The 25,934-nt window shown below is 37.6% G+C and overlaps 1 protein-coding gene across 1 annotated transcript; it reads right to left on the reverse strand.

Annotated features, from left to right (window-relative positions):
- Positions 1 to 1,525: 1,525 nt before the first annotated feature.
- LOC146703323 (poly(ADP-ribose) glycohydrolase) lies at positions 1,526 to 25,786 on the reverse strand. The gene is made up of 17 exons (XM_085466501.1): positions 25,239 to 25,786; positions 25,061 to 25,149; positions 24,216 to 24,964; positions 23,819 to 23,941; positions 22,294 to 22,380; positions 21,976 to 22,050; positions 18,272 to 18,364; positions 17,538 to 17,692; positions 14,599 to 14,678; positions 14,453 to 14,513; positions 14,258 to 14,333; positions 12,986 to 13,133; positions 8,585 to 8,663; positions 7,699 to 7,807; positions 4,962 to 5,067; positions 3,656 to 3,784; positions 1,526 to 2,351 (listed from the first exon to the last, which is right to left on the reverse strand). The coding sequence occupies exons 1-17, from the start codon at positions 25,349 to 25,351 to the stop codon at positions 2,176 to 2,178; spliced, it is 2,448 nt and encodes an 815-aa protein (XP_085322627.1). The 5' UTR covers positions 25,352 to 25,786; the 3' UTR covers positions 1,526 to 2,175.
- Positions 25,787 to 25,934: the final 148 nt, after the last annotated feature.

A 25,934-nucleotide genomic window follows, 5' to 3' on the forward strand; every position in this document is an offset into this window, starting at 1 on the left:
GAGTCAGGCTTTCTTGGGACAGTTGCTGCTTTTTCACTCATTTTCAGTGCAGTCTTTGTACCTGACAATTTTCAGAAGAATTTATTTTCATTTATTGAACAACTTGGCAATCATCTATACATCCTTGAAGCTGAAAAAGACACCTAACTCAAGGGATAAACCAGTGTGTCTCCACACAACAGACAACTTAGCAAAGAACCAATTTTATATTGTACTGAATCCTCAGTAGAGCTTTGTTACTAGCAACGTGTCACAAAAAACACAATTTGTTGCCCTTTCTTTTGTTGACTTTATTAAAAATGCCAGTTGTAAATGAGTATTTAGCCCCAAATAGCTATTAACAGAAATATTGCAATGTTTGCAAAGGTAATTTTGAGGTTTTGAGGATCTTGTCAAACTCAATGGAATTGTAAATACTGAAAGGTACCATTAGATTTTGATCCACCATGCATCTCCAGCACACTCCCAATGCGGTTTAAGCATACCTGGACAGAAAACACTGGAACACTATCAGTCATGAATTAGTCTCCTTAAAGCCTGGTACTCAGCATTATTGAATCAGTGTGGGGTCATTTTGAAGAGAACAGAACTAAAGCCAGCCAACAAGCAAAGAAGAGCCATAAATGTGGTTCAATAAGACTGGAGAACTATTCCTGAAGACTACTTTTCTAAAAGGGTTCAGGCTGATTTTGAAAAATAAGGTGGTCCTACCAAATATTGCCTTTCAAACTCACTTTTCCTAGCAAAATAAAGAAATGACAGGGGGCTCTAGATTTTTGCACAATAGTGCATATAGACCTCTGCAGACTGGCCAATCTATAAATTGAAAGATAACAACTTTTGCGTTTGAATAAATGATGGTCAAATGTGAAATAAAACATCATCTATTTCATTGAAGTACACAATTACAGCTTGAGCCCATGCTTTAGTTACCATTAAAGGATAAAACTGTATCAATGTCAGACTGCTAATGGTGTTAATCAGCTTTTATTTAACACAAATTGGCTTAAATACATAATTGTAATAAAGACCCATGGAAATCCATGAAAGCTAAACACATTGTGCCAAAGATCTACCTGCAGAAACTTCGGTCAGCCAGCTTCTTGACGCAAAAGAAGCTGCATTTTGTATAACAGGCAGACGAATCACACAGATTCCCACTACCTGACTCCCAGATCTGACTGGATGCTCTATGATCTACTCTTCACTTAATGAGGTGTCATGTGCAGTTTATATAAAAGGTGTGACCTTATTAAACTGTGAAGGAAAGGATGAAGCAATAGTTGGGGACAGATAAATGGTAAGGCTGTGTAGAAAGTCATTTTGCTATAACATCTGTGGGACAAGGAACCATCATTCATCAAGTCAGAGATGAGATTTGTGGCTCAATTTAAATTGTGCTGTTGATTTTTAATGTAACCTTTTTTAATTCTTTGAAAAACAAAATTTGCCAAGAATATTTATTTTAATTCTAGTGATGTTATATAAAAATTAAAAAGGCAAAGAAAACTGTTTTACATTGAAATGAATGGAAGACGCAAACACTTATTTTTTAATATCTTAATTGCAATCACAAACAGAGAAACACCCACAACAATGTAATCTGAATGGATCCATTTTCAATGCCTGCAAATAAATAAACACAGAAGTTAAGCGATTATTGCTGAGAAATAGGCTGCTCTTTAAATCAAACCACTTTTCTGGGACCGCAAGCTTTCCAACACACAATTCTTATTACTCTTTTCCTCTAACTTGATTTCTGACAGCCAATTCAATTAGGCTGGATATGTGCTGGTGTAAAAAATAGGCAACATGACAAACTGAGAAGATGGATGGCAACCTTTGCTTCACCATTAAAATCACAATCGCGTCACACTGAAGCTCAATCTACTGCAGTATTACCAGCTACAGCCAAATGAACACATCTTGGAGTACAGTGCCAGACGCGGCCATAACTAACCACCCCCTGCCTTTTTTAAAGGGTATGCATGCTAGACCTTCATTATCATTTTTATCAGCCTGTGGTTAAAACCACATCTGGTACATCCACCATCATATGAACAAAAGAAAATAGATTTTGTTAAAAAAGCAAAGGAACTGAAAATATTTTATTCATTTAATGTTCATTTTTTAAAGGCAAATCACGGTGACTCATTTTTAAGGGTCAGCGAAGGGTTAATGGCAGTCAGTGGGTGCGTGTTGTCTGGCTGAACCCATGTTGGAGTCATCAGGCGCCAGGGAGGAGTTGACCTGCTGGTAGATGAAGGAATAGAGGCTGACGTCAGGGCGTCGACCAAGGCAGTTCTTGCACTCTGAGCTGTAATACTGCCCCAAGAGATCATACGCCTTTCCTGTAACAAGACAAGGAGATATTGTCTAATCTTCATATTAGACTGAAATATAGGATGGAAATTTCATGGTTCATGAGATCATATTATTTTCCAAAACTCATAACAAAAAATAATTGGATTATTACAGCTGGTAAAAATAATAAAAATTTTCTAAGTAAATATGTTTCGAAAGGTGCTATTGTAATGAAATTCTCACCAGATGTCGGCAACAACCCATCCAATCCAGACATTCAAAGAAATCAAACCATAGATGTAACATAATTATGTTACATAATGAAGTGACACGAGAAAAAGTATCGAACATGCAAAAGCCTGATCGTGATGACAGCTTGTCATGCCACGGCCATTCTTTCACACAGTCTTCAACTCCTGAAGGTTTCGTGGGCCCCTTCTATGAACTCTGAGCTTTAGTGCTTTCCATAGAGCTTTATGTGCTTTCTCCAAAACCAACTGAAAGTTTCCTTGGATGTTTCCATTGTCTTTTGGTAGATGGCAACAGATTTTTAGCAAAAATATCCCCAGTTTTTCCATTCATCCTTCCTTTTTGTAGCTCTCCACAAGTCAGTCAACTCCATTGTTCCTGAACAATTCTTCTGATAATTATTTTCACTCCTCTGTCTGAAATCTTGTGGGGAGCACCTGGTCATGGCCAGTTTATGATGAAATTATCTTCTTTCCACTTCTGGATTGTGGCCCCAACAGTGTTCACTGGAAAATTCAGTAGCTTAAAAATTCTTCGGTAACCAATGTCATGAGTATGTTTTACAACAATAAGGCTGCAAAGGTCTTGATAAAGCGCACTGATTTTACCCATCATGAAATGTTTCTTGTGTGACACCATGGTAACGAGATACCTTTTTATAGGCCATCGGTTGGGAACCAAACCAGTTGATATTAATTTGCACAAAGTGGCAGGATTGCTTTCTGATTACTGATAGATGTCAGCTGGTGTCCTCTCTTCCCATGCCTTTTCGCACCTCCCTTTCTTCACGTGTTCAGTACCATTTCTGTGTCACTTCTCATTGTTACATATAATTTATGGACATCTATGGTTTGATTTCTTTGCATGTATGGACTGGATTGGTTATTACAGACATCTGGTGAGAATTTAATGTCAATAGCACCTTTAAAACTTATATTACTTATATTTACTTAGAAAATTGGTGGCGTGTTCAATACATATTATCTGTATTTACTTTATTTCTTTAATTGCATCTTTGACAATTTAAAAATGTTGAATGTAAAAGTGCAAAAAGTTTCATAAAAACAAGAAGCTGGCATGATGCCTGGGCTGTTCCCCTTACCAACACTGATATTTTTCTGAATGAGGAAAGAGTGCATGTTGTGGACATCTGTCATGAGCTGGCTGTCACCAAAGGTGAAGTAGGCTACGTCTCGGCCCGCCTCAGCAGCTGCCAGCATCTGGAGCAGAGCTGGAGGAAAAGAAGGCAGTGATGAGCCTCAATAGTGTATGTGACACAAAATATGTTTCAATGCAGTATATCAACTAAACTGGACTTTAAAAAAAATGTTATTTATAGTTCGAAAGGAAAATAACTGAGTATTCAAGTATATTAAGGATTCAAGCAAATGCTTGAAAGGAAAATATAGAAGCTAAAAACAATTTGAACATTCTTTTGAAGAGTTTTCCACACACGTTCATAGATTCAGTTGCAAAAACAAAACAAAGACAAATAAAACAGAGGTCTGAAAAGTCATCCAATAGCTTTTGTTTAAAACTGAGAAGTATCAGCTTCTGTAGCCTACAGCAAAAGGTAAGTTATCTGGGGAACTGGTCTCACCCCTACTGAGTATGCTGGATTAGTTACAAAGGGAGTCCAGGTCTGGCCCCGGTGAGCTGTGAATATTTTAAGAGACCGGAAATGTGTCTACTGATTAATGAATGTTAGTACACTGCCAAGTTAATGAGCAAAACTGAATCAACATTTTCACAGGATTTCTGAGCTGAATCTCTTCATTTCAGCTGTTTCTCTCCCCTTCTCCTTTCAACTCTTTCCTCAAAAATTATCCGGCAATTAAAAAAAAGGGGGTCTATGCGATGCTACAGACAATAAATCGAGGCAGAGAACAGCATCTGAATTACAGAGCTCTTCCCTGGAGGCACATCATTAAGCAGACAGTAGTGATAGTGCCTATAACGGACTGTACCTTGCTACAGCTAATTAATAAATGGATGGATGTATACTTTGTAAGCACAAGGTCTCCAAGTCAGATAGTAAGTGAGAAGCAGAGCTATTACTGCAAATTGTTGGCAAAAAGGAGCTCCCTTTGCTGTGACAGTGATACAAGGCACAGACAGAAAGCTGCAACAGATTGATGGACTCAAGCAGGCGATCAATTTCTCTATTAATGAAACATATTAACTTTGTCATTTGATCAATAGAAGGAAGCCAACGAACAGGCCTTAAGTAAATGAACGCATTCCCAGAAGACAAATGGAGCTCACACTGATCTACTGGAGCTTTTCTATCTAAAATACATTCTGTTATATCGAGGAAGAGACTCCAATTAGACTGCCAAGTGCACAAAGATTACAGGAGCCCATTTCGCCACGAGATCCTCTGACGGCAGTGTTACGTCAGTGCTTACCTTTCAGACGTGTGTCACCTCCGAAAACCCCACAGCCCCAGTTTCCTGTCGCAACTGCTGAAAGGTTCTGACTTTTTTCTTCAGGGCATGCAAAGCCACAGTAAGCCTACACAAAGACAGCAGAAAATTAGAAATGCAATCATTTAATGTAATTATATTGTAAGCAACACGAAAGGACGGATTCATTTTGCCTTGTATCAATGGTTCAGGCTGCTGATGGTGGTCCTGTAATTTATGGGGGATATTTTTTGGCCCCAAATGAGCATTGCTTCAACACCACAGCCTACCTCAGTGTTTCTGGATTGCAGTGGCAGGATGTGGTTTGTGGCTTGGCTGTAGGGTTCAATACTGAGTACATGTCCATCCATTTCTGATCACAGTATACACATCTTTTGATAGCTTCTTCCAGCAGGATAACATGCCATGTAAAGAAGCTCAAATAATCTCAAACTGGTCTCTTGAACATGACCATGAGTTCACTGTTCTTCAAAATCCACAGTCACCAGATCCTAGTCCGAAAGGGCAACATTGGGATTTGATTAAATGGGATCTTAACATCACGGATGTACAGCTAAAAAATAAACAGCAACTTTGTGATACTATTGTGTCAACATGGACCAAAGTCTCTGATAAATTTTTCCACAACCTTGTTGAATCTATGCCATGGCCAACTGAGGCAGTTAAACCCAGTACAAGCATGGTACACCTAACGAAGTGGTAAAATAGTGTAATTGTCCAGCTGTGATGTAAGTGAAATGGTTTGACTACAAAAAGTAATTGAATATTTGTTTTGTAATAACAATCATGCTGCTGACAGGCCATGAAAAATAAGGTTTGGTTGACTAGGCTGAACATGTCTTTTTAACACGATGTCATTTAGCATCATTGTTCCACTTCATGGCTATTCACTCAATGTTATCGATTCGTTTGACTAAACCCATGTGTTATAACCAAATACATATGAAATCACATGTTGGGTGGGTTGTAAGTGACATGGCAAATTATTTGCAAAAGGTTGTTACATGAGATATCTGCAGGGGACTCTTAACATTAATGATGTATACTGAAAACGAATTGTAAGTGCCCGTCCTCCAACTGACCAGTCATAAATTCTTCCTGTGAAAGGGCAGATATGACAGTTAACTGAACAATAGTCGAACTGGGATTGATCTTCATGTTGGTCCATTTTTTAAATCCTTGTCAGAGCTGTCAAACCCCTCCATGATTTCTGACAGCAGACCTGACAACATCAACATCTTGATTTTCTATTACAAATAGATATGACAACCATGGGAAGATTACACATAACAAAGGACTTTTGTTTTTGTTTTTTGTGTCTTTAACATGATGCAAATGTGCTAACGGTGATTAATTGCACTAAGGTTAATTATGCTTATTAGAATTCATGCTGGGCCTAATGGACAGTGTAATGAATATGATTATGTTTATTCTTTACAAATACAGCAATCTATCAGTACGTATTACATGCATATGGCACGTCATAATTCATCTATTTAGCCTGAGAAAAGTAAACACAAGTCAATATCAACTCAGGTGACATTTGTGATGAGACTTTTTTTCCCCATTCGCAACCAAATGGCTTCAGACCATTAAAACAATGCAAATCAAAATTCTAAAATGAAATTACTTCAGTGGCAGTGATAGAAGTTCCCTACAGATTCACCATCATGAATACAAATTTGTAAAAAATTAACCGAGAATTTAGAAATTAAGAGTAGATTTTTTTAAAACCTAGCTGCTCTATAGTGTAGTGGTTAACAAAGTCACTTGGCAGGCTAGGCTGCTACACATATCCCTCTGCATGCAGTGTAAAAATTTGCCAAATCAAAACGTACAGTGCTGCCCTTAAAAAGGGGGGGGGAAGTATATTTTCAGCAGCACTCACTATGTATGACAATTTTCTTTTTTTTCTATCTAAACAGGTGTGAAGCATAAGACAAATTATAGACTGGATATAAAAGATGGCTGCACCTACTATGACATAACCAACTGGTTTGTGGATTACATCTGTGAAGTTTAGTTATCTGTTGTTTAGCTATTGTTTTAACTGCATCTGGGTATTGCAGTGGCTTGGCTGTGGGGTTCTATGTGTTTCAATTCAATTGATTTCAGTTCATATAGTGTCAAATTCCAGCAACAGTAAACTCAAGAATTGGAGGGAGGGGTGGAGCAGGCACACCTGATAATTATTCTCTCTCCTCATGTAGCCGGTGCAGGGCCAGAGGAGATGACAGAGATGAAGCACAAAGTCATTAACGCTTACCGGAGTGAATCTACTACAAGGATAGAACTGGCGAGTTAACAGTCAGCACACAATAGGTATGAAGGTGCAGCCATTATTCACTATGATAATAAATGGGATGTTAATACTGGCTAATATGAGACAGCCTTACAACAAAACCAACCTGGCATGCAAAGAGACCACATCCCTTATTATACTAAATTTAGGCCTTTAAAGATGTGTGCTATGGTAAAATTCTTCATAGGAAGTTGTAAACATAATTCTTTCTGCTGCAAAGCTGTCCATGAAGTCTGTGAGGACTCACTCACTTTTGGAGCTAGCTATAAGTGACCACACCGAACTCCGAGATTTATGGTCCTAATTTCAACAATTTTGGGCAAATACTTTACTCAACTCATCGTAACATACAGAGCGAAGAAAAACAACTGCAAAAAATAACACAAAATAAGGAGTGAAACAAAAGTAAAAGACAACCTTGTTAAGTTCTCGGTTGAGTCGATCTGGTTGAAATTGTTCAAGAAAGTTCCTGAACTGCAGCGCATCGATGGCCACAATCGTAGTGCATCTTCTCTGCCAGCCATCACTGAAAATGAAATAAAAATTCAATCAAAGAAATGGTTTTGAAATGTTTTAGTGGAACAAAATGCTGCCCTGAGTCAGAAAAGACAAGGCAATCCATCCATTGTGAGATTTAAAGTTAAAGGAAAACGTATGTGTACTAAATATGGTAACCTTTCTAAATGGGATCTCAGAGTGGGGCCAGCTGGCCAGTGGAAACCTTGGTTGAGTTTGTGTGTGGCTTGCATGCATTTCAAGGAAAGAATCTACCACTGCATGTTTCCTTCAGTAACTCCTTTAATAATTGCAGCTTAAATTCCATAGCTACCACATCACTATTTAATGAGAAATATATAAATTTTTCTTTCAGATTCACAAAATTCTGTCTGGACTCTGAAAGTAATTAGTAATTGTGAATTTCTATGTATGTAGATGGCAACAGATTTGCAATATCTGCTGATTTATCAGAGTGAATGGCCATATTATCACAAACAGATTGCTTGTAACTGGCAACTTGGTCTCAGCCTGATAAAAAACTGATTCCATCTCATTTGGGTTTTATGGCTGTGTTGACATAGCAACTATTTCAGAAGCAACAATTTCACAGGTTCATTGCACACGCTGGCAGTAATTTTGGTCATGCTACAGTTTGACTAGTGTGACTATTTTACAAGATATTTTTAGACCAAGGTGGTGAAAAAGACAAGCTAATCAATGTAAGGAGATCTAACAAAGTTACAACAGTTTTTATTTATTATTTTAAAATGTTAAAGGTCTTAAACCAAGTAAAATTACCAGATACCTTGGAGTTGTGTCCAAACGGCTGCCACCCCACTGGTAGGTCTGTGCATATCCTGTGTATTTACTGTACTGCTGCGTTCCTAATAACAAACAGGAACTTCAGGCACACTTAAGCAGGCAACATATAAACATATAAATCTCAATTTTATTTACACATACTTAGAATTAAAGATTATTTATCTTTCTCTTCATGATTCAAAACTAATATGTGGGTTAGTTTATTGTGTTAACATACAGAATAACAAATCTTTGATAGGTAAAAGCAATGACATTTAAAAACTCTGTTAGGGCTCCCACCTAAATGCTATCAGTAGTTGAAACCCCATGTTACTATACTTTAGTGTAACACAAACAACTGGCTCCTAAACCCAGCTCAATGCTTAAAACCACAAGGAAAATTAATATTGTTAAAACAAGTCATGCACACAGAAAAAGAAAACAAATTATTACTAATTTTTTGCACTAAGTACTTTTTAGGGGGTTAAAAGTGATCGAAGAGCATCCGATTGCTGAAAAACAGAAGGTCAAGTTGTTACCCCTCTTGAAATGATGCAAGCAGCAATGACTGACCACCAGCACACAGCGAAGCACTCAACACCCGTAAAGAGGGAGCAGAGGGGGGTAGACAACAGGACAGTCAATATAATTGGGCCACAGATTAACTTCCCATTCATTAACACTCATTAGTACCTAGCTGTTGAGAGCACTTGCAGAGATGCTTCATGCTGCAAGGTGAATAAACCAAGCGATTAGTAGAGAAGCCTTGGTCAGCAGCTATTATTAGTAACACATGGGGGAATCTCTAGGGTGCACTCCACTTGACAGACACATCATTAATAATTAACCAGCCTCTATTTTTTTAAATAAGCAAAATGAGTAAGACAATGACATACCTCGTGTAGTTTAACAGCGCTAGAAAATAAACCTTCTACATGACTTATGTGCCCATATGAAGTTTTTTGAGCTTCAGTGCCATTGGCACATTTGAAATTAGAGATGCATACTTTGGGTCAAAAGGTCTGCAAAAGACTGAGGTACATGCAAAGGTACTTTTCAGTCACGCTATTGATGGCAAACACATGTCAACTTGCACCCAGCACTATAACTGAATAAAAAAACCCATAAAGCTACTACTTAATAAATACTTTCGTGATGTTGATATCTAATCTAAAGATGGGATATTACAGCTGTTGTACTAGATGGTTTTGTGTGCATACACTATGCATACACCTGACCTTTACTGGTTTTCCAAATAAGATTTCTTTTCTCAAACATTTTTGCATTTGAATGGCACATTCTTCAGGAGCAAAACAGATTACGCTTTTGCTTTTTATTCAACCCATTTGCCATTTAAAAATTTATTCTAGTAAGAATTGAAGAGGATCGATCTTGGCTAGAAGAAGATGTGTCTGTTCCTTAGAAATTATTTATAAATGAACAGGTCGTATTAAAAAACAGCGGGTGTAATTCACTGAAGGTCGTCCCATTCATGTGTAAATGCATCAAAACAAATTGTCTCACATTCTTGTGGAAGACCAGACACTAGAAAGTCAGCAGTGTATCTCATTTTAACAAGTTTTACTTCTGCATTTGAACGAAAGAGGATAGCACATGGGTAAAATATAGCTTTAATTATGTTCAAATTGTAGATGCTGTAAAAAAAAAAAAAAAATACTGTGAAAAAATAAAAATGAAAAATCCCTATGACTGTCTCCTGCATGCACCGAGCATGAACCACATTTTCTGGTCAGCACCACCATTCATATGGTTCATATGAGTTCTCCTTGATACTATTTATACTTGTGACCGCCCCACTGGCAGCCAGATATCTAGCAATCAAGGAAAATTCAATTAGGATAAGGCACTTTTGCAAATTTCAGTGCAGGAGTACGATCCATTAGCTTCAGTACTGTATGCCAAAATGTATCACAAGGGAACATGATTTACCACATGACCACATTGCAGCAAAGGCTTGGACTTTTACCGTGGAGGACAAGAGATACAGCCCAGGTTTAATAAAGATGATGGAATGGAAGAGTCCATTAGTAGAGCAGGTCTGAGTCAGGTCTTCCAGCTATAATTAATTCTGGGCCCAAGTAATAAAGTTAAGTGGCATAAGCAGAGACGCGGGAAAGGCGGCCAGCAAGAAGTCTCAAGGTGACTCTATGAGAGCGAGAAACTCTTATGCTGCAGTATGACTGGTGCCTCTAGGACCTCACTTCCTGTTCTTACCCAATGCACGTGCTATGTAAGGAGGACGTTTAATTTAAGATGTTTCTATTTAAACATGATATAATGTAATCCATGATGTTTGTTGTCCCTTAAGGGTATCGAAATGAGTTGTGGATTAACCAAAACATTGCAATCAATGCAAAACAACAAGCTGAAATAGGCAAAAACATAGTAGATATTTGGAGTACTTCATAGTGATTTTACTCAGCATGATTTCAAAAATGTGTAATATGTGGCCTGTGCAGACACCTGGATTAATTACAGCAGCTTATATGTTCTATCAGTTATACAAAATAAAATAACTCAAATAAATGGTGCATAAATAAGTCCGGTGGGGCCAAAGAGAGATAGATCTGGTTAATTTTAATTTTTTTTAATACACATATACATCAATGGTACACAGTCAAGTCCATAAGTATTTAGACAAGGACAAATTGTTTTGTTTTTGTCAAATCAAAAATTCAAGCTGTGAATAAAGTGCAGACTTTTAGCTTTAATTCTAATAGTTTAACAAAAGAATTGCATTAACTGCAAAGGAATTATTTACATTACATACCTCTGACATCTGCCAGAGGCTCAAAAGTACCGTAATTCCCGGACTACAGAGCGCACCTGATTAAAAGCCACATGCTCTAATTTTAGAAAGAAAATCAATTTTGTACTTGTACAGGCCGCACCGGATTTTAAGCCGTATGCGTTTCACTCGTAATATGAGATATTTACACAGAAATACTACATGTGAGGATTTTTAACGTTTAATTCAATCCGTAAGGTAACATAAACATGGTAACATAAACGTTATGGTAACATACAAAAATACATACTGCAAATGCTTTTTTTCCCTCGAACAGCGCCTGTAACACGGCTACCTTTAAGTATACGTACGTATCGGTAACACACAAATTACGTTGCTTATGGTTTTTTTACGGAACAGTGCACAAACAACATTACAAAGTCTCTTAACAACCGCTAAAAATATATACTGTATATATACTACTTATCAATTTTATTGGTCTACTGTTACCAGGCAAAATGTTTTTGGCCGCATGAAAAAAAAAATGCATTAGCCGCACGTCAGTATAAGCCACAGTGTTCACAGTGTGGGGAAAAAGTAGCGGCTTATGACCTGAAAACTACGGTAAATGGACTAAACTAACAGAATTTTAAATACTGTCTTTAATACTTGGATGAAAATAATTTTCTGTCAATGACTACCTGAAGTTAGAGCGCATGAACATCACCACATGCTGTTTCTTCCTTGAGATGGTCTGCCAAATCTTTGCCCTAACGTACTTAAGTTGATGATTGTTTCTGAGTTTCTCTGTATTCACTTTAAAGCTTTTAATAACTGAGTAGCACACTCTATTGAGCGGAGATTAGATGACTTGGCCACTGAAGAATATCAAATTTCTTTGCCCTGAAAACTGCTTTGGTTGCTTTAGCAGTATGCTTTGGGTCACTTGCACAGTGAAACCAATTAATCTATTTCTGTTTACTTCTATCAGAAGGCACATCAACCATACTCACTAGTGTGACTTGGTTCCACTAGCGGCCTTTACTGTCACATTATATTTGAGAATTTGAGTATGGTTTGTTTATTTTGTTTGTTTTTTTTGTTAGTTTGTATCTTGGTTGGTTGTCTAAAGTCTTCATCGAACACAATCAAGCCACAAAGCAGACAGGTGCCATCAGCCTCCTGCTGGGGCTCCCTAAGGGATGCTCTTGTTACTGGGTCTACTGGCCTGTTCCAGCCTTGTTTGTGGCAAACACTCCTTTCTGAAGTATTACTCAACAGAAAGCCCCAACAGCGCAATCAGAACAGCATAGTCTGTCTCCAGAATTTACCGTGTGTACCCAATCAAAAGAAAACAGGTGACAAGGACAGATACAGAAAACAGGACAATTGCCACAAACATCCTTTAGCCCCATGCTGAGTCAGAAAGCTGTAAACTGAAGCTGTGCAATGTGTTCTCCATGCTGGGTTTGACTAGAAATCAATGCAATTTCTCTACTGTCAAATTCGAAAAAGCAAAGTAGAAGAAAAGTAGAAGAATGAGACTATGGCGTTATTGATTTGATCGGAATCATATGATTAAATTGTGAATCATTGAATAGGATTCCTTTAGTAACAACTACTGTTTAACAAGGTTAAAGAGTGTTTGTCACTTACCTGTGATAATCAGACATTCATTATGATCCAGTGCTTCAGTGAAGAGACGAGAAACAATTAGCTCGGGGTTAATAAGGAAACGTATTTCCTCTTGAACCAGACCAGACCCGGTGACACCTCCTCCCACAAACTGATTAGCAAAATCCACCTGCAAATCAAGACAGATGGTTGATGATGAAGGAAAGATTATGAAACATTATTAATACTCTTGCAGCATCTATTGTTTTGTCACATGTGAAAATGTTAGAAAATAAAAAGAAAATATCTAACTGCTAACATTCTGTCTGACGTTAAAATGGACAGCTTTGGAAACAGGAAGAAAGCACCTCATGAAATGGTCTTTGCCCTTTTTATTCAGTTTGTGACAGAATCCCTGACAAGCTGATTGGAAAGGTGCCCTAAGGTGCTGGCATTACTCAGAGATCTGTCCTCCATGCCAAAATAAACTCTTCCCAGGAGAGGCATTTAGGTATGAGGCTGCCAGTAGCAAATTTCAAATGAAGAGAGCAGTCCTACAGGTGAAAATAAACATATTTCTCCAGTCACAAATACTGCTATTTCAGTCTGTTTGTGATTCAGAACAAACGTTCATCTCATTGATTCAGCTCAGAGAGACGTGAATTGATTGTTTTAGTCAGAAAGCACCCATGTGGAACATATAATCTTACAATTTCATCTCTGACAGTTGCTCATTGGCCTGTAGACAGACCAGACCAAACCCCTCACAACCCCAGGAAGAAGCTGCAAAGGGATGAGCAGCAGTTTGAGAGCAGATCTCCCTAAACTGGTCACTCTTCTCTGGGACAGCGAGCCAGCCTCCAAAGTCTGCTTTGACAGGCTGTCAACACCTCACCACAGCCCCCACCCCAACAAAGCATGGAGCATCCATCAATCCAAGTTGCAGTGTGCCCCGGAGCTTTTCATATGTGCACATCAACTGTCAGTTTGTGGCAACTGGAGGCAAACAAAAGGTGAAAGCCAGAGCAGGCCATCCTGACAGTATACAGGAAGTATCGTCGACCCAGAGAGCACAAGAGGCTCAGAGGCCTCGACCCCAGTCCCAGCGCAAACTCCCTCCGACACATCAAATGCTCCCTCAAAGGCCTTTTCAGCAGTAGTAAGCATTCTGGGTGGAAGACTCTAGAATGAGGCGGCTCAGTAAAGGGAAAGAGGATGGGAACCAAGCACACTCCAACAAACAGCTCGTTTGGGCAAAGATTCAATGGGTTCAAGTCTCTCCAACTCGTGCATTCCTCGCATACTCTCTCTTACCTGAAGCATTCCATACCCATCATCTTCAATGGTTCCTTCACAGGTGATGTGGAGCTTCGTGAGTGGAGTCTGTGAGCTGAAACAGTTTCCAGTTTTTAATCAACATCAAGAACATGTGAACATGTATCCATGCTAGTTTCCAAACAGCCCAATGAATACATCATATAATATTATTTTGACATCATATTATTATACCTTTTCCAATTTGGTGGCTTATTCAGACTTTTTCGGGTGAATGTTACAAGACCTGTAGGCACTGCAAAAAACAAGGGAAATGTTTTATCTGGCAAGACAATTATGTGGCAGTAAATTTTTAACATGAAGAAAATGTGACCACTCACTTTTCTCAGTAACACTGTTAAAATAGCACATAAGGGTTTTCAGCTTTTCAGTCTTCTTTGCAGAGGACCCCTCAAAAAGCCTGCAGATGAGAACAAATCGTGGATTTAATTACATAACTGTTGATATTGTACATCCGGTTTTTTAAACAAAAATTAAAAGCTTACTTCTTAAGAAAGTTGGTTTAACACAGCATCCCAACCAAATGCCCAACCCTCACAATCAAAATGCCACAGCTAGGACCAAGAAAAATTGAGACACAGGATGTCCACTTTAGCCATGTGAGTTCAGTCATGCTTTAACGTTTGATATGAATTAGTTCACCTCTCACTCAGTTCCCTTTTCAGTCAGTAGCCGGTTATGTAGGAGCTCCTTCGCTGTTACGACAACGGAGTTGCCCCAGGCTTGCCATCACAGAGCAATACTCATGTGCCACTTCACAGCACTCACTCAAAAAGGGAGAGAGAGAGGGAAACAGGCCTCCCTCTTTGGGGATACATTAAGAAGCCCCGCGTCCCTTTTAAGCAACAGAGTCCTCAGGAGGCAAAAAGGCAATCCCCCTGGAATATAGCACAGATACACACAAAGCTGCTAACAGCGAGGCGCAGTGGATGGGTTTGAATACACTTTGAGCATTAAGCCCACCATCTCCCACTCAAGCACACTCTAAAAAACCCTGCAGCTCACCCCACATGCCACAATATAAAGAGAGAAATTCCAAGTGAAGGAAATGAAATAATGACAAAAGCTCAGTGCACTGAGAGCCCTTTAGGGGATGGGAAACTCATTCATTGAAGTCAGTTCCAGCACTCATTTCTCTTTGTCAGCGTGGACTCGAGAAACAATCATGCCTCATGTAGTCCCTGGGGAAAATGTCTTAGACATAAGGTAGCTACTACATAAGGCAGCCTTTTAGTAACAGATCGCCATACAGTCTTTAGGGAATACGGTATTAATATATAATTATATAACATAAATTTACCTCCAACTGATGTACAGAAGGTATGATGCAACTCAGTAAAAGGGTGTATATAGCTACATTTAGTGTAACTGCTGGGTTTCTAATAAACTTAGCTGCACTCTGTGGTAAAATAATAGATACAGTTTCAGGAAGAACATGTTGAATGGCAGAGTCAATGCTGGAAAAAAACCCTCAAAGATAATAGTGTTTATAGTCACTTTTATCTCAATGCAAATAAGAAGACTGCTTTGAGATAAAAATAAATAAATAAATTCGCAGATAATGAGTGTTTGTTTTTCCTTTAGTAACCCTCTGGGTATTCCTGTGAAATAAAAATGTATTAAGGATTTTGAATAATGAAATAAACTTAATTTTCTGTCTCATACCACATAGGATATTTAGGACACTTTTGCGCAGGAAGAAAAGGGGACGATGCTGCAGTTTCTTTGAAATTACAGCACAACCACAACATAAATGAAATTCAGATGCCAGTGAACTCCTTTACTGCCTTTTGCAAAATAGCCAACGGCCTTCTCTATTGTCACAAGCAGCCATCTGAGTCAATGTTAATCTAATTTCCTCTTCCATTTAGATAATTACAATGTGATGCCAACAGAGATGACTCTGCAGTGAACTGCAGACTCATTTACATTACACCGCCCACACAATCTCCACAGTGAAAGTTTGCAGAATTAAGAAAACACCCTAATGTTTGTCGCATGCAGTGTTTTTGAATGGAATGCACTTGTTTTTACATTCTCATACTGGAGAAACGTTCAAGTGCAAGAGAAAGCAAACAGTAGCATCGTTCAAATTCGATGAATAAATGTAAATTTATGTTCAACGGAAAGCACCAGCACCAGTTCGTTCAGAGAAACACTCCCTTCAGGGTTGGCTCTAGCACATTTCTGTTCAACCTGTCATTTAGGTCATAGTTTGTCACTTAATCTTTGCAAGATTATTATAGTTAACTGAAACTAAAGCAAAAACTAAAAGCGGGTGTGTAAAAATTTACATAACAAAAATAAAAATAGAAACTAGACCTAATTAGAATTAATTGAATAACTTTAATGATTTTCCTAACTTAGAAAACTTAAAAAAATGCAGGGAACATCCATATTTCTAGTATTTGTTAGTTTGGTAAAATTGTATTAACAAAGTGCCTGTTGAGGCACTGATGGGCGTGTTTATTGAGACTCTGTAAGTTGTGTTTTTATTCTCATAGCTGTACCAATTTCCTAAATCTTTCCTCTGACAAATCACCTTCAAATAATAATAATCAAAAAGACAAAAAATTAACAATGAAACCATTGAAAACTAAAATTGAATATTTTCAAACAGCAAAAACTAAACTGAAACAAGAAAATCTACTCTGGACTCTAACTGAACTAGATTGCATTAAAAACAAAAAAGAAAAAGGAAATGAAAGTTAAAATCAAAATGCAAAGAAAATGCAAAACTATGTAATATCTCTAAATTCTTGAATTGAGCTCACATACATTTTACTGATGAATTCCCATGATGCTTTTACATCTATCTCTGAAGCAAATTTTCATGAACAAACATTTCCTGAGACATCTGTGTTCACTCAGTAGAAAAAATCCATGTGAAAATGCGCCATTATCTATCTTCTTCTATGTATGAAAAAAGTTCAATGATAGGCTTGATGGATGATTTGCATTTACCAGGAGCTTGCTGCGTGGCTCAATTAGCCAACACTGATACTCCTATGTTCAAAATGTTTTACTACAAGATTCCCTTTTTGCACATCCTGGGCCCTGGTTTCCCTCAAGCCATGCTTCATACTTTCCAAGTGAAGACCTACATTGATAATCCTGACAAAGACCAGCATTATGTCATGTGACAATAAGGAAAGCATGCATAGTGAATGAAGTTAGTTGTCCCGAATACATACTTTACCGAACAACATCATATTACGTTTAGCACCATGAGTCAAAGAGTAGTACATCCCCAGATTACCTGAAAAAGTTAATGTCTGGGTAGTTGGAGTACTCGGTCTTTCTAGAGTTCCGTCGGGGGAAGGTGCAGAAGAAGGCGTTGGCGAGCAGACATGCCACCTGCTCCTGAGACATGGTGATGGAGTGGTTCATGCCTGCCTTGAGGAGGGGTATTGGCTAGAAGAGGAAAATAGGTACAACCGAGGAAGGTCAAAATAATTTGTTCTGTCAATTTATTGAATTAGACGCTGAAAAAAATCCTAATAATCTTGCACCATTATGTGCTTCCTAAATCAACCTTTAATTTAAATCAAAGTCCATACACCCTCATGTCTGGGAGATTTACAGTTATGATTTTATAAATAAATTTGTATAAGCAAGGAAGAACAATGCGGCGTTTGCTACATGAATAATGTTCCCTTACAAATCTGTTTGGCTAATGTGCCTACTTGTGAGGGACCGTTTGAGTTTTTAAATGAATCACAGTAGAAATAAAATCAATGCAGTGAAGTAATATTTAACAAGATGATAGGCTGCTTGGTCAAATTAGGGCATGAATTTTTTTCCTACTGCAAAAACACACTAACTACACGATGTAAGATCCAGATGATCAAAACATCTCATCTTATGTGTTTTGAACTCATAATTTTTACTATGATTTTACAGGATTATATGACTTTTCTGATCAATGTGCTGCAATGATCTATAATGTTAAAGACCAGTATGTCGGTCTCCATTGGTTAGCAACGGATTTACCTTGGTACAGAGCTCAGATGCTCTCAGCGCTAATTGCACCATGTCTGGCAGCAGGGACTCAAACAGATGTTCAGCAGCATCAGGCTCCAGGACCTTGGAGAGAACCAGAGATCTGTTTATATTTGTTGCTTTGCCACAAATATCAGCTGTGACATTATTAGCTGTTTCGGCTGATTAGTTTGAGACAGACAGAGAAAATCACGAGCTATGATCCATATCAAAATTTTTAGGGTGAAACAAATACTGTTGAAATATCTGCACTATAGAAAATCAAAGGGCATTCCAATCCACAATATGCAGATGTAAAACATCTATGGGAGCTCAATGACTGTTACAGCTAACTGTTCTCTTCTTATACTGATAATTAAAAAGAGAATGTGAAAGATGTGGTGACATATTATAAAAATACATCAAGTCTAAGTGGGACAGTTCATCTATGTTAATAATAATATCACCCCATAGTAGCATATCCTCCATGACTACACCACATTTATGAATCGTATAGATAACAGACATTATATATTCTTTTTTTTTTACATCCATATTGGCTACAAAATGTCAGAATGATCAATAACAGAGCAATTTCATCAAGGTTACACTTGCATGCCAACTGATTAAACAGTCTTCTTGGAAGAGATGCAAATGACCAAGTGTCTGAAATAGAAAGGACAGTGTGTTCCCAGCACATGAAGCCTTTACTGTTGATTTAGCCTTGGACATTTATATTATGGCAAAAGAAGCCTGACTAAACAGTGTTGTAAGTAATGACCTAGCTGACATCGTAAACTGCTCCTACAGGCATTATAAATTAAGGCAGCTGACGGAGGAGACAGTAGAAATAGCTGAGGCAGTATAAGCTGAACTCTTTAAATCAGAAGAAGACGTGCATCAAATCAGCTATACTAACTCTCTGTATGACCTCATACTGCTCTGTACATCGCACCGAAATGACAAAGCAATCAACCAAGACGTGGGGGTGTAAGCAGCAAGAAACCAGAGGTTTTCCCAACAGGTCTACAAATTAAAGCAATCTGCTTAACCAAGTCCACGGACATGAGACCATGTAAAAGTAAAACACACATGCTCCTAACTGTAAATACAGCACTGACTGGGCGGATGAAAGAGAACAAAACTGATGCTTTCTGTCAACAGCTGTTCACTTATTCATAAGGAATCCGTCCTCAGATGAATATTCAATGAAACTGCCTGGCCCGTCACTCCATGCTATTCAATCCCTCCTTTTCTCTGACACTCAAATCATACAATGTGGCAAGGAGCACGGGAGACGTCAGGAGGTGAAAAGCTGCGTGCATTATTCTACGCTGTTCGCTTTTCCACACAATTGGAAGTAAAGCAAACGCTTTTATTTTTAATTAAATGTCAACAAATACTAAACTCTACTTGCTCTCTTGGATCATTTACACACATGAAGACTATTGGCTTATTCCAGGGTTAATTCTGGGTTCAACTGGGAGAATTACCCTTTAGTAGAAATTAGTTCCACTGAAACTATAAAAAGCAGAAGACTGACAGTTATTTAAATTTATTGTGTCATTTGTGCATTTAAAAAACAAGCAATCTTATTTTTTCTGTTTATTATAGAATTATCATTCAATAAAATATTGTATCTAAAAGAGCTTATAGGATTAATATAAGAAACTGTGTTTCCATTAGTAGAATAACTGGAATAGCTGTCTTTTAATTCTTTACTTTTTATTCACTTGGCATCTCCTGAATTTGTAATAATAAGTAATAATAAGTCTACTGTGGCTAACTTTACTGTGTTTAAGGGGCAATTCTGTATGCGAGTTTGTGATGCTGATGGAGCTAAAGCTGAGCTCTAACAAGCAGTGATTTCGTTATCGGGAGGTGGAGCTCGGCTCTGGTGGCCTCAGCCCTTTAATAATAATGATATAAAAATCACAGATTTGTAACACATGAAAGTTCTGAGTAAATTCTATATGGCACAAAAGTAAAAGAGTTAAGTACGGTGCCCATCAGTGACACTTACGTCACTAGTTATCAGCTGGTATCAAACATAACCCTCAATTATACCAATTTTTGTTTTTACAATTTAGCAGTCAAATGTGCACACAAGCAGATGTTTGATGTCTCTATCTACACTTTACAAGGGGCCTCATCTAAAATGTGACTTTATATGAAATGTTCATTGGTAGTTGGTATTTTTTTGTATGATATAAGACAACTTTGTCATTCAAATTGACAAATGACACAATCCAAAGCCAGCTGAAACAATAATACTTAGCCTATGGCTAAAGCTTCTCAGCCTTAACATGTTGAAAATTTGCTAACAGAATTCCCTTTATAACATAAATTATATCATACATACACCATACAATTTATTTAACATCATAAGGCTGGAATAAATCAGTTTCCGAGAATGTAAACTCAACCACTTTCATTTCTGACAAGTTACTAAATGTGACCTTTTGACTAAAGACCAAATATTTTCTCGACTCCCATTTTGCCTGTAAAGGGCTGCAGGATTCTGTCCCGCTGTTAAATCCATTATTGCTCAGCAAAATAACAGAAACCCATTTGGTATAATGACATTGATGAAAAAAGGTTTACGTGTCCTTTTTCATGCGGCATAAGAGATATCGGTGAAACATATAGCTGATGCCATGTAGTACATGGTGATGTAGCAATACTTCACCGTGAAAAAAAAAGAGTATTTCTTACTCTTACGGGCTCAGTGCTACTTATATTAAACATAAAAACACAGCTATCGCTTCAAGTGGAATATTCGCATCCCCTTCATGAGGCAGATTGTAGTACAGTCCTCTGTGATTCTCTACACAGAATGACACAGAGCACATTAAGACAGATGATGGATGGGCTCCAAACAAGGCCGGAGAAGACGCTGACAACTCTGAGCAAAGACCTGTGAACCAACAGTGCTCTGGAAATTATGATGCAACTCAGGCTCATCTTTGTTTGTGCTTTTACTTAGCTTGGGACAGTACCAAAAAAATCATGTAAACAACATCTTAAAACCTGTGAAATTCTCTATAATTATGAGCAATGTTTTCACTCTCATGTCTGTAATGCTGGAAAAGGAAAGTCTGAAAAAGGGCAAAACAAATCAAATGTTTTCAAGGGGAATCTATCAAAACTTGATTTCCTTACATTAGTAAGAGAACTTTAGAATAATTTAGAATTACCTTATATTCTCCGTTAAAACAATTATCTTAAGTTTTTATAAGGTACAATTGTATCATTTTAATATCCTTTTAATGAAGTCCAGGTGTGGATGGCAAGGATTTAACCAGACAAATCTCTCTTAGTATCAATAACCTCAAACAAGTTGTGTCTGTAATGTCTTCATAGTATTTGCAATTATGGAGCTGCAAATTTGGTTATTAGTCTTATCTACTGATAATGATTCATACTGCTTTTTAATAGTGTTTTTATAGCAGAACAATTAACAGATGAACACGGTGCTTTCTGCTGGCAATTAAGCATCGTGATTGGACAGTTAATACTTAGCTACTTAATACTTTATTATACTACAGCTAATCTTTTGACATCTTTAAGATGTGCTTGTGTGTGATTACAGACCTCTGTGTCAGTATTAATTCGATGACAGCTCCAAACAAAAGATGCTTAATTCACTATATTTTCAACGCGATTAAAAAATCAACAATTATTAATCATCACACTCTGATAGCTATGCTGTTTACCTTTGTGCAATACAAATGAAGCGCTGCGAAGTCCCATTTCTTGGCATGTGATGCACTGTACTTCAACATTGCATTCTGTAATATCACAAAAATAAACATATAAGATTGATAATCAAAATTAATCTTAAACATCACTTCAAGTCACAATTACTCCATATGTATGCATCCCTGCATTTTTAAAGTGTCAGCTTACTTAAATTCTGTGACAGTATTTTGGTTTCTGGGTTAATCATGCCATCTTATGGTAGAGTCTGGTAACAACAACTGAGACATACTAGAGGAGACATACTGTCTTGCCAATGAAGGGACAAAACGTACCTTCAGCTCATGAGGATTTGTAAATGTCTTGTTTAAAGTTTCCTTGATCAGCTCCCACCGACTTTTATTCTGCAGTTCTTGTGTTTCCTGTGGAAGTATACATTTCAGGTCTGAGATTTTTTATGTATAAACAATAATACTGTGTTGTTTTGTTGTACTTCATAACTTCAGAGATGTGAGGAATCTTTACAGCTATTGTTGAAGGAATAACCCCAGCCTGGATGAATAAGCACCATACGCTTTGCTATTTTTTGACATCTTGCCAGCTATAATGTTACAAACTTAGAACTGTTCTAACTATTGCAACTAACAAGCAGGAGTTAAAGTGAGCTGGCAGGATCCAGAGCAGCATTAATGAGTTAGTGAACCACATTTTAGAGTCCATTGAATTCACAAAAATATCAAAGGAGTTGATTTTTTTTCTGTGTTGCAGCCTGGTGCTGCTTACCTCTGATATCAGCGAGAAATTAACGCCACCCCATGGTCCCATCTGCACACTGCACACATTGTTTTTTTTTACTTCTCATTCCTGTCATGTGTTCATGTCATTAAAGCAAGTAAAGTTGCAGTTTTTGGACTTAGCAATTCATGAGCAACCATAAACAGAGTTTAAGATGCTTCATTTTTAAATGCAGCTCAACAAATATCAGCAAACATACAAACTCCCTCTGTGCAGTTTGTAACACAACCTGCATCAATTGCTCTATTTCCCTAGAAGAAGAAAAATCTTAAAGTGTGACAGCTTTACTCTCTGAAATCAAGAAAGAGGCATGAAAGAGAAGACAGGAGAGAAAGATAATACTGAGGTCAAAGGTAAGGCCTAAGCACGTGACATTTGATGAACAGTAAATTTAAAGGTTATGCATTAAATTTTAATTAATGCAAGATTTTTTTTTAAATCACAAAGTACATGGAATGTTCCTGACGTTGTTTATTATTAATAAAAGTTTTTGATTTAATATAAAGAAATCTTTAAAAACTAACTGAATTATGATACCTTTATGTTATCAAAGGTTATTACAGACAGTAAACAAAGGCTAAACTGGGTAGAGTTTACAGTGATGGCCTATGTAGCACTGGTGCAGAGAAGCTTCTAGCATCCACTGTCACTGTTATGTTAGGACACTATACGAGTAAGACGTGACACTCAAAACACTATGTGATTAGTTATTTGAGCATGAAGCATCACTGCCTCATCAGATAGGACATTGCACCATGCACATTTGTCCTAAATATTCTCTTTTCCACATACTATTAATTTACTATGACTGTTTTTTACATACATCTTGTTTTTTTTACATTCATTCATCATCCATAGTTTTGCCATCTAATTATGGTTCTCTTTAGATGCTTTAAATAATTAAATAGTTGCCTTCAGTAATGTGTATCATGTGACTGCACTGATTACATAACCCACAACTTAAACAACTTAAGTAGAACTTGCGAATTTATGCCCTCAACCTGTAACTTCATGTGCATTTCTTAATTCACATCGAAAATAAGTTTTAAACACTTGAGCCTTTACCTCATCTTCTATAGGAAATAAGTTCCTGCTGGAACAAGGCATCTTGACATGTACATCATCCCAGGCATCCTGAAATCTAGTGGGATATGGAACAGGAACTTTATCCTTTTGAAGAAGATCTGTCTGTTAATGGGAATCAAAATAAATGACATTAGTATGGACATTCCACGTACACAAACCAAACAGTCTCATGATTAATAATACAAGTATGTCTACTCTATATATTCAGGATAAACACTGAGATGAAATCACAACAAAATCTCTTAAAATCACATGTGAATTTCAAATTCAATTAATATTGAATTCTTGAATTTTTAGGTTTAACATTAACTTCTTGAATTGTTAGGTATATTACTATATCTGTGCTGTCATCTGAATAGAAGAGAACTGATCAAACCCTAATCATCACGGTGTGATGGCCAGGAACATTCTTCAGTGGAGGAAGTGGTTTGCCACATTCTGGCATCCTCTTTAGCTCATTTATTGGTGTCCCGAGCCAACTGACTTCAGAAGGGTTAGGTTTATTTTCTGTATCTTGTTTCTCTGGAGACTTTTCTGACCTGCGTCGTTTCCCAGGAAAACCTGGTGATGACACCCCCGAAAAGAAGTCTGTAATTTTAGAATTGAGTTTGACTGAACCATCGGAGGTTGCTGGGCATGTGTCCATTTTTGTTGTTTCTAAATCATCATCACTTTGAAGCAATGTTGGTGTAAGATCACTCCCTGCAGAATCTTTGGCAGCTGGTGATACAGGAGGATCTTGATCTAAGTCTGCTGGAGTTAATGGCTGGGTTTCTTCATCTGTGTCAGTGACAAAAAGTATTTCAGCTTCTTTGGACTCTAAAGACTGAGCTGAGGTGCTTTGAAAACCATCATCATCCATCATTTCTTCATCATTTTGGGTTTGGCACACATCTCCTGTACTCGAGGTTTCCATTGGCTTGATCAACCATCTTTCAAGAGTATTTCTGAACTTTTGTTGCTGTGTTGGACCAATTCTTTGAAGGCGACCTTTCATTTTGACACCTCTTAAGTCACCTGCTCCACTTGTTTTTGGCCTTATTACCACCTTTCTCTCGGTTTTATTTTCCATTCTTTCTTGATCTGAAGTCGCAGCACCGACGCTCTGACTACTCGAAAGTGAGCCTGACAAATAAAACACAGAATTTTTATTTTACAAAGGGGGGATACTGCAATGTAGTAATATGCTCTGCAGGGGGGGAAATATTTTTAGACAAATACCTCCACGAGAAGATGAAGAAGACAATGGAGCACTTGTTCCCACCTTTAGTCGTTTTGCTAAAGGTTCTAAGTCTGTCAGTGCAGTCATTCTACAAAAGAATAGAACAACACATAAAACATGTCCGTGCCGTGCGGGTTCAATTTAAACTTGAAGACTGCACCGTACATGTGCACTTACAGGACAACTTGAGCTGACGCCAAAGATAAGATGCTGTTTTTTGCACAGACTTGATTCTTATACAGTCCCTTTTTCAGTAGATGAACAAATCCTAAAAAATGGTGCGCAGCCATACATAACGCAATCTCTTTTTAGAAAGTAGATGCCAGTGCTTTAGTTATGAACGTAATTACTAAATTAGCCCATTAACTTACTAGTTATCACACTAAAAATTTAATGCATGGCAATAAAGGGAAACATATGTTTGCATTTCACATTCAGCAGATAGTTGATAGGCTATCTACAAACGACTCACGCAGTCGTATCTTTTTGGTTAGCCTACGTGCTAACTATTTTTGAGCCAACAATGATCCAAAAAACTTGAGCAGCTGCTGTGTTAATCGATAGCGTTTTACTTAGAAAGAGACTCGAAGGACAGCATAGAAACTTTTCCAGCCTTTTGTTATTGTTAAACCGTAGACCCGTACTTTTTTACTTCACTGAAGCGATGCTACAGTTTATTAGCTTACTTTAAAAACAACAAACACTTCCGTGAGAGTGACGTAAGATGTCTACGAGAAAAACGCGATAACTCAAACGTACATCACTTGAAAGCGCCCTTCGAAGGCCGGAAGTCTAACCTGCTCTTGTTGCATCACACCCATCACACGATACTACCGTCGTGGTTTACAGCATTGTTTTATAGAAACAGAGAAA

This window comes from Copadichromis virginalis, linkage group LG8 (assembly GCF_057382275.1).
Source record: "Copadichromis virginalis isolate Kocher_CV1m ecotype Utaka linkage group LG8, C_Virginalis_male_GT1.1, whole genome shotgun sequence".
Classification (NCBI taxonomy): Eukaryota; Metazoa; Chordata; class Actinopteri; order Cichliformes; family Cichlidae; genus Copadichromis; species Copadichromis virginalis.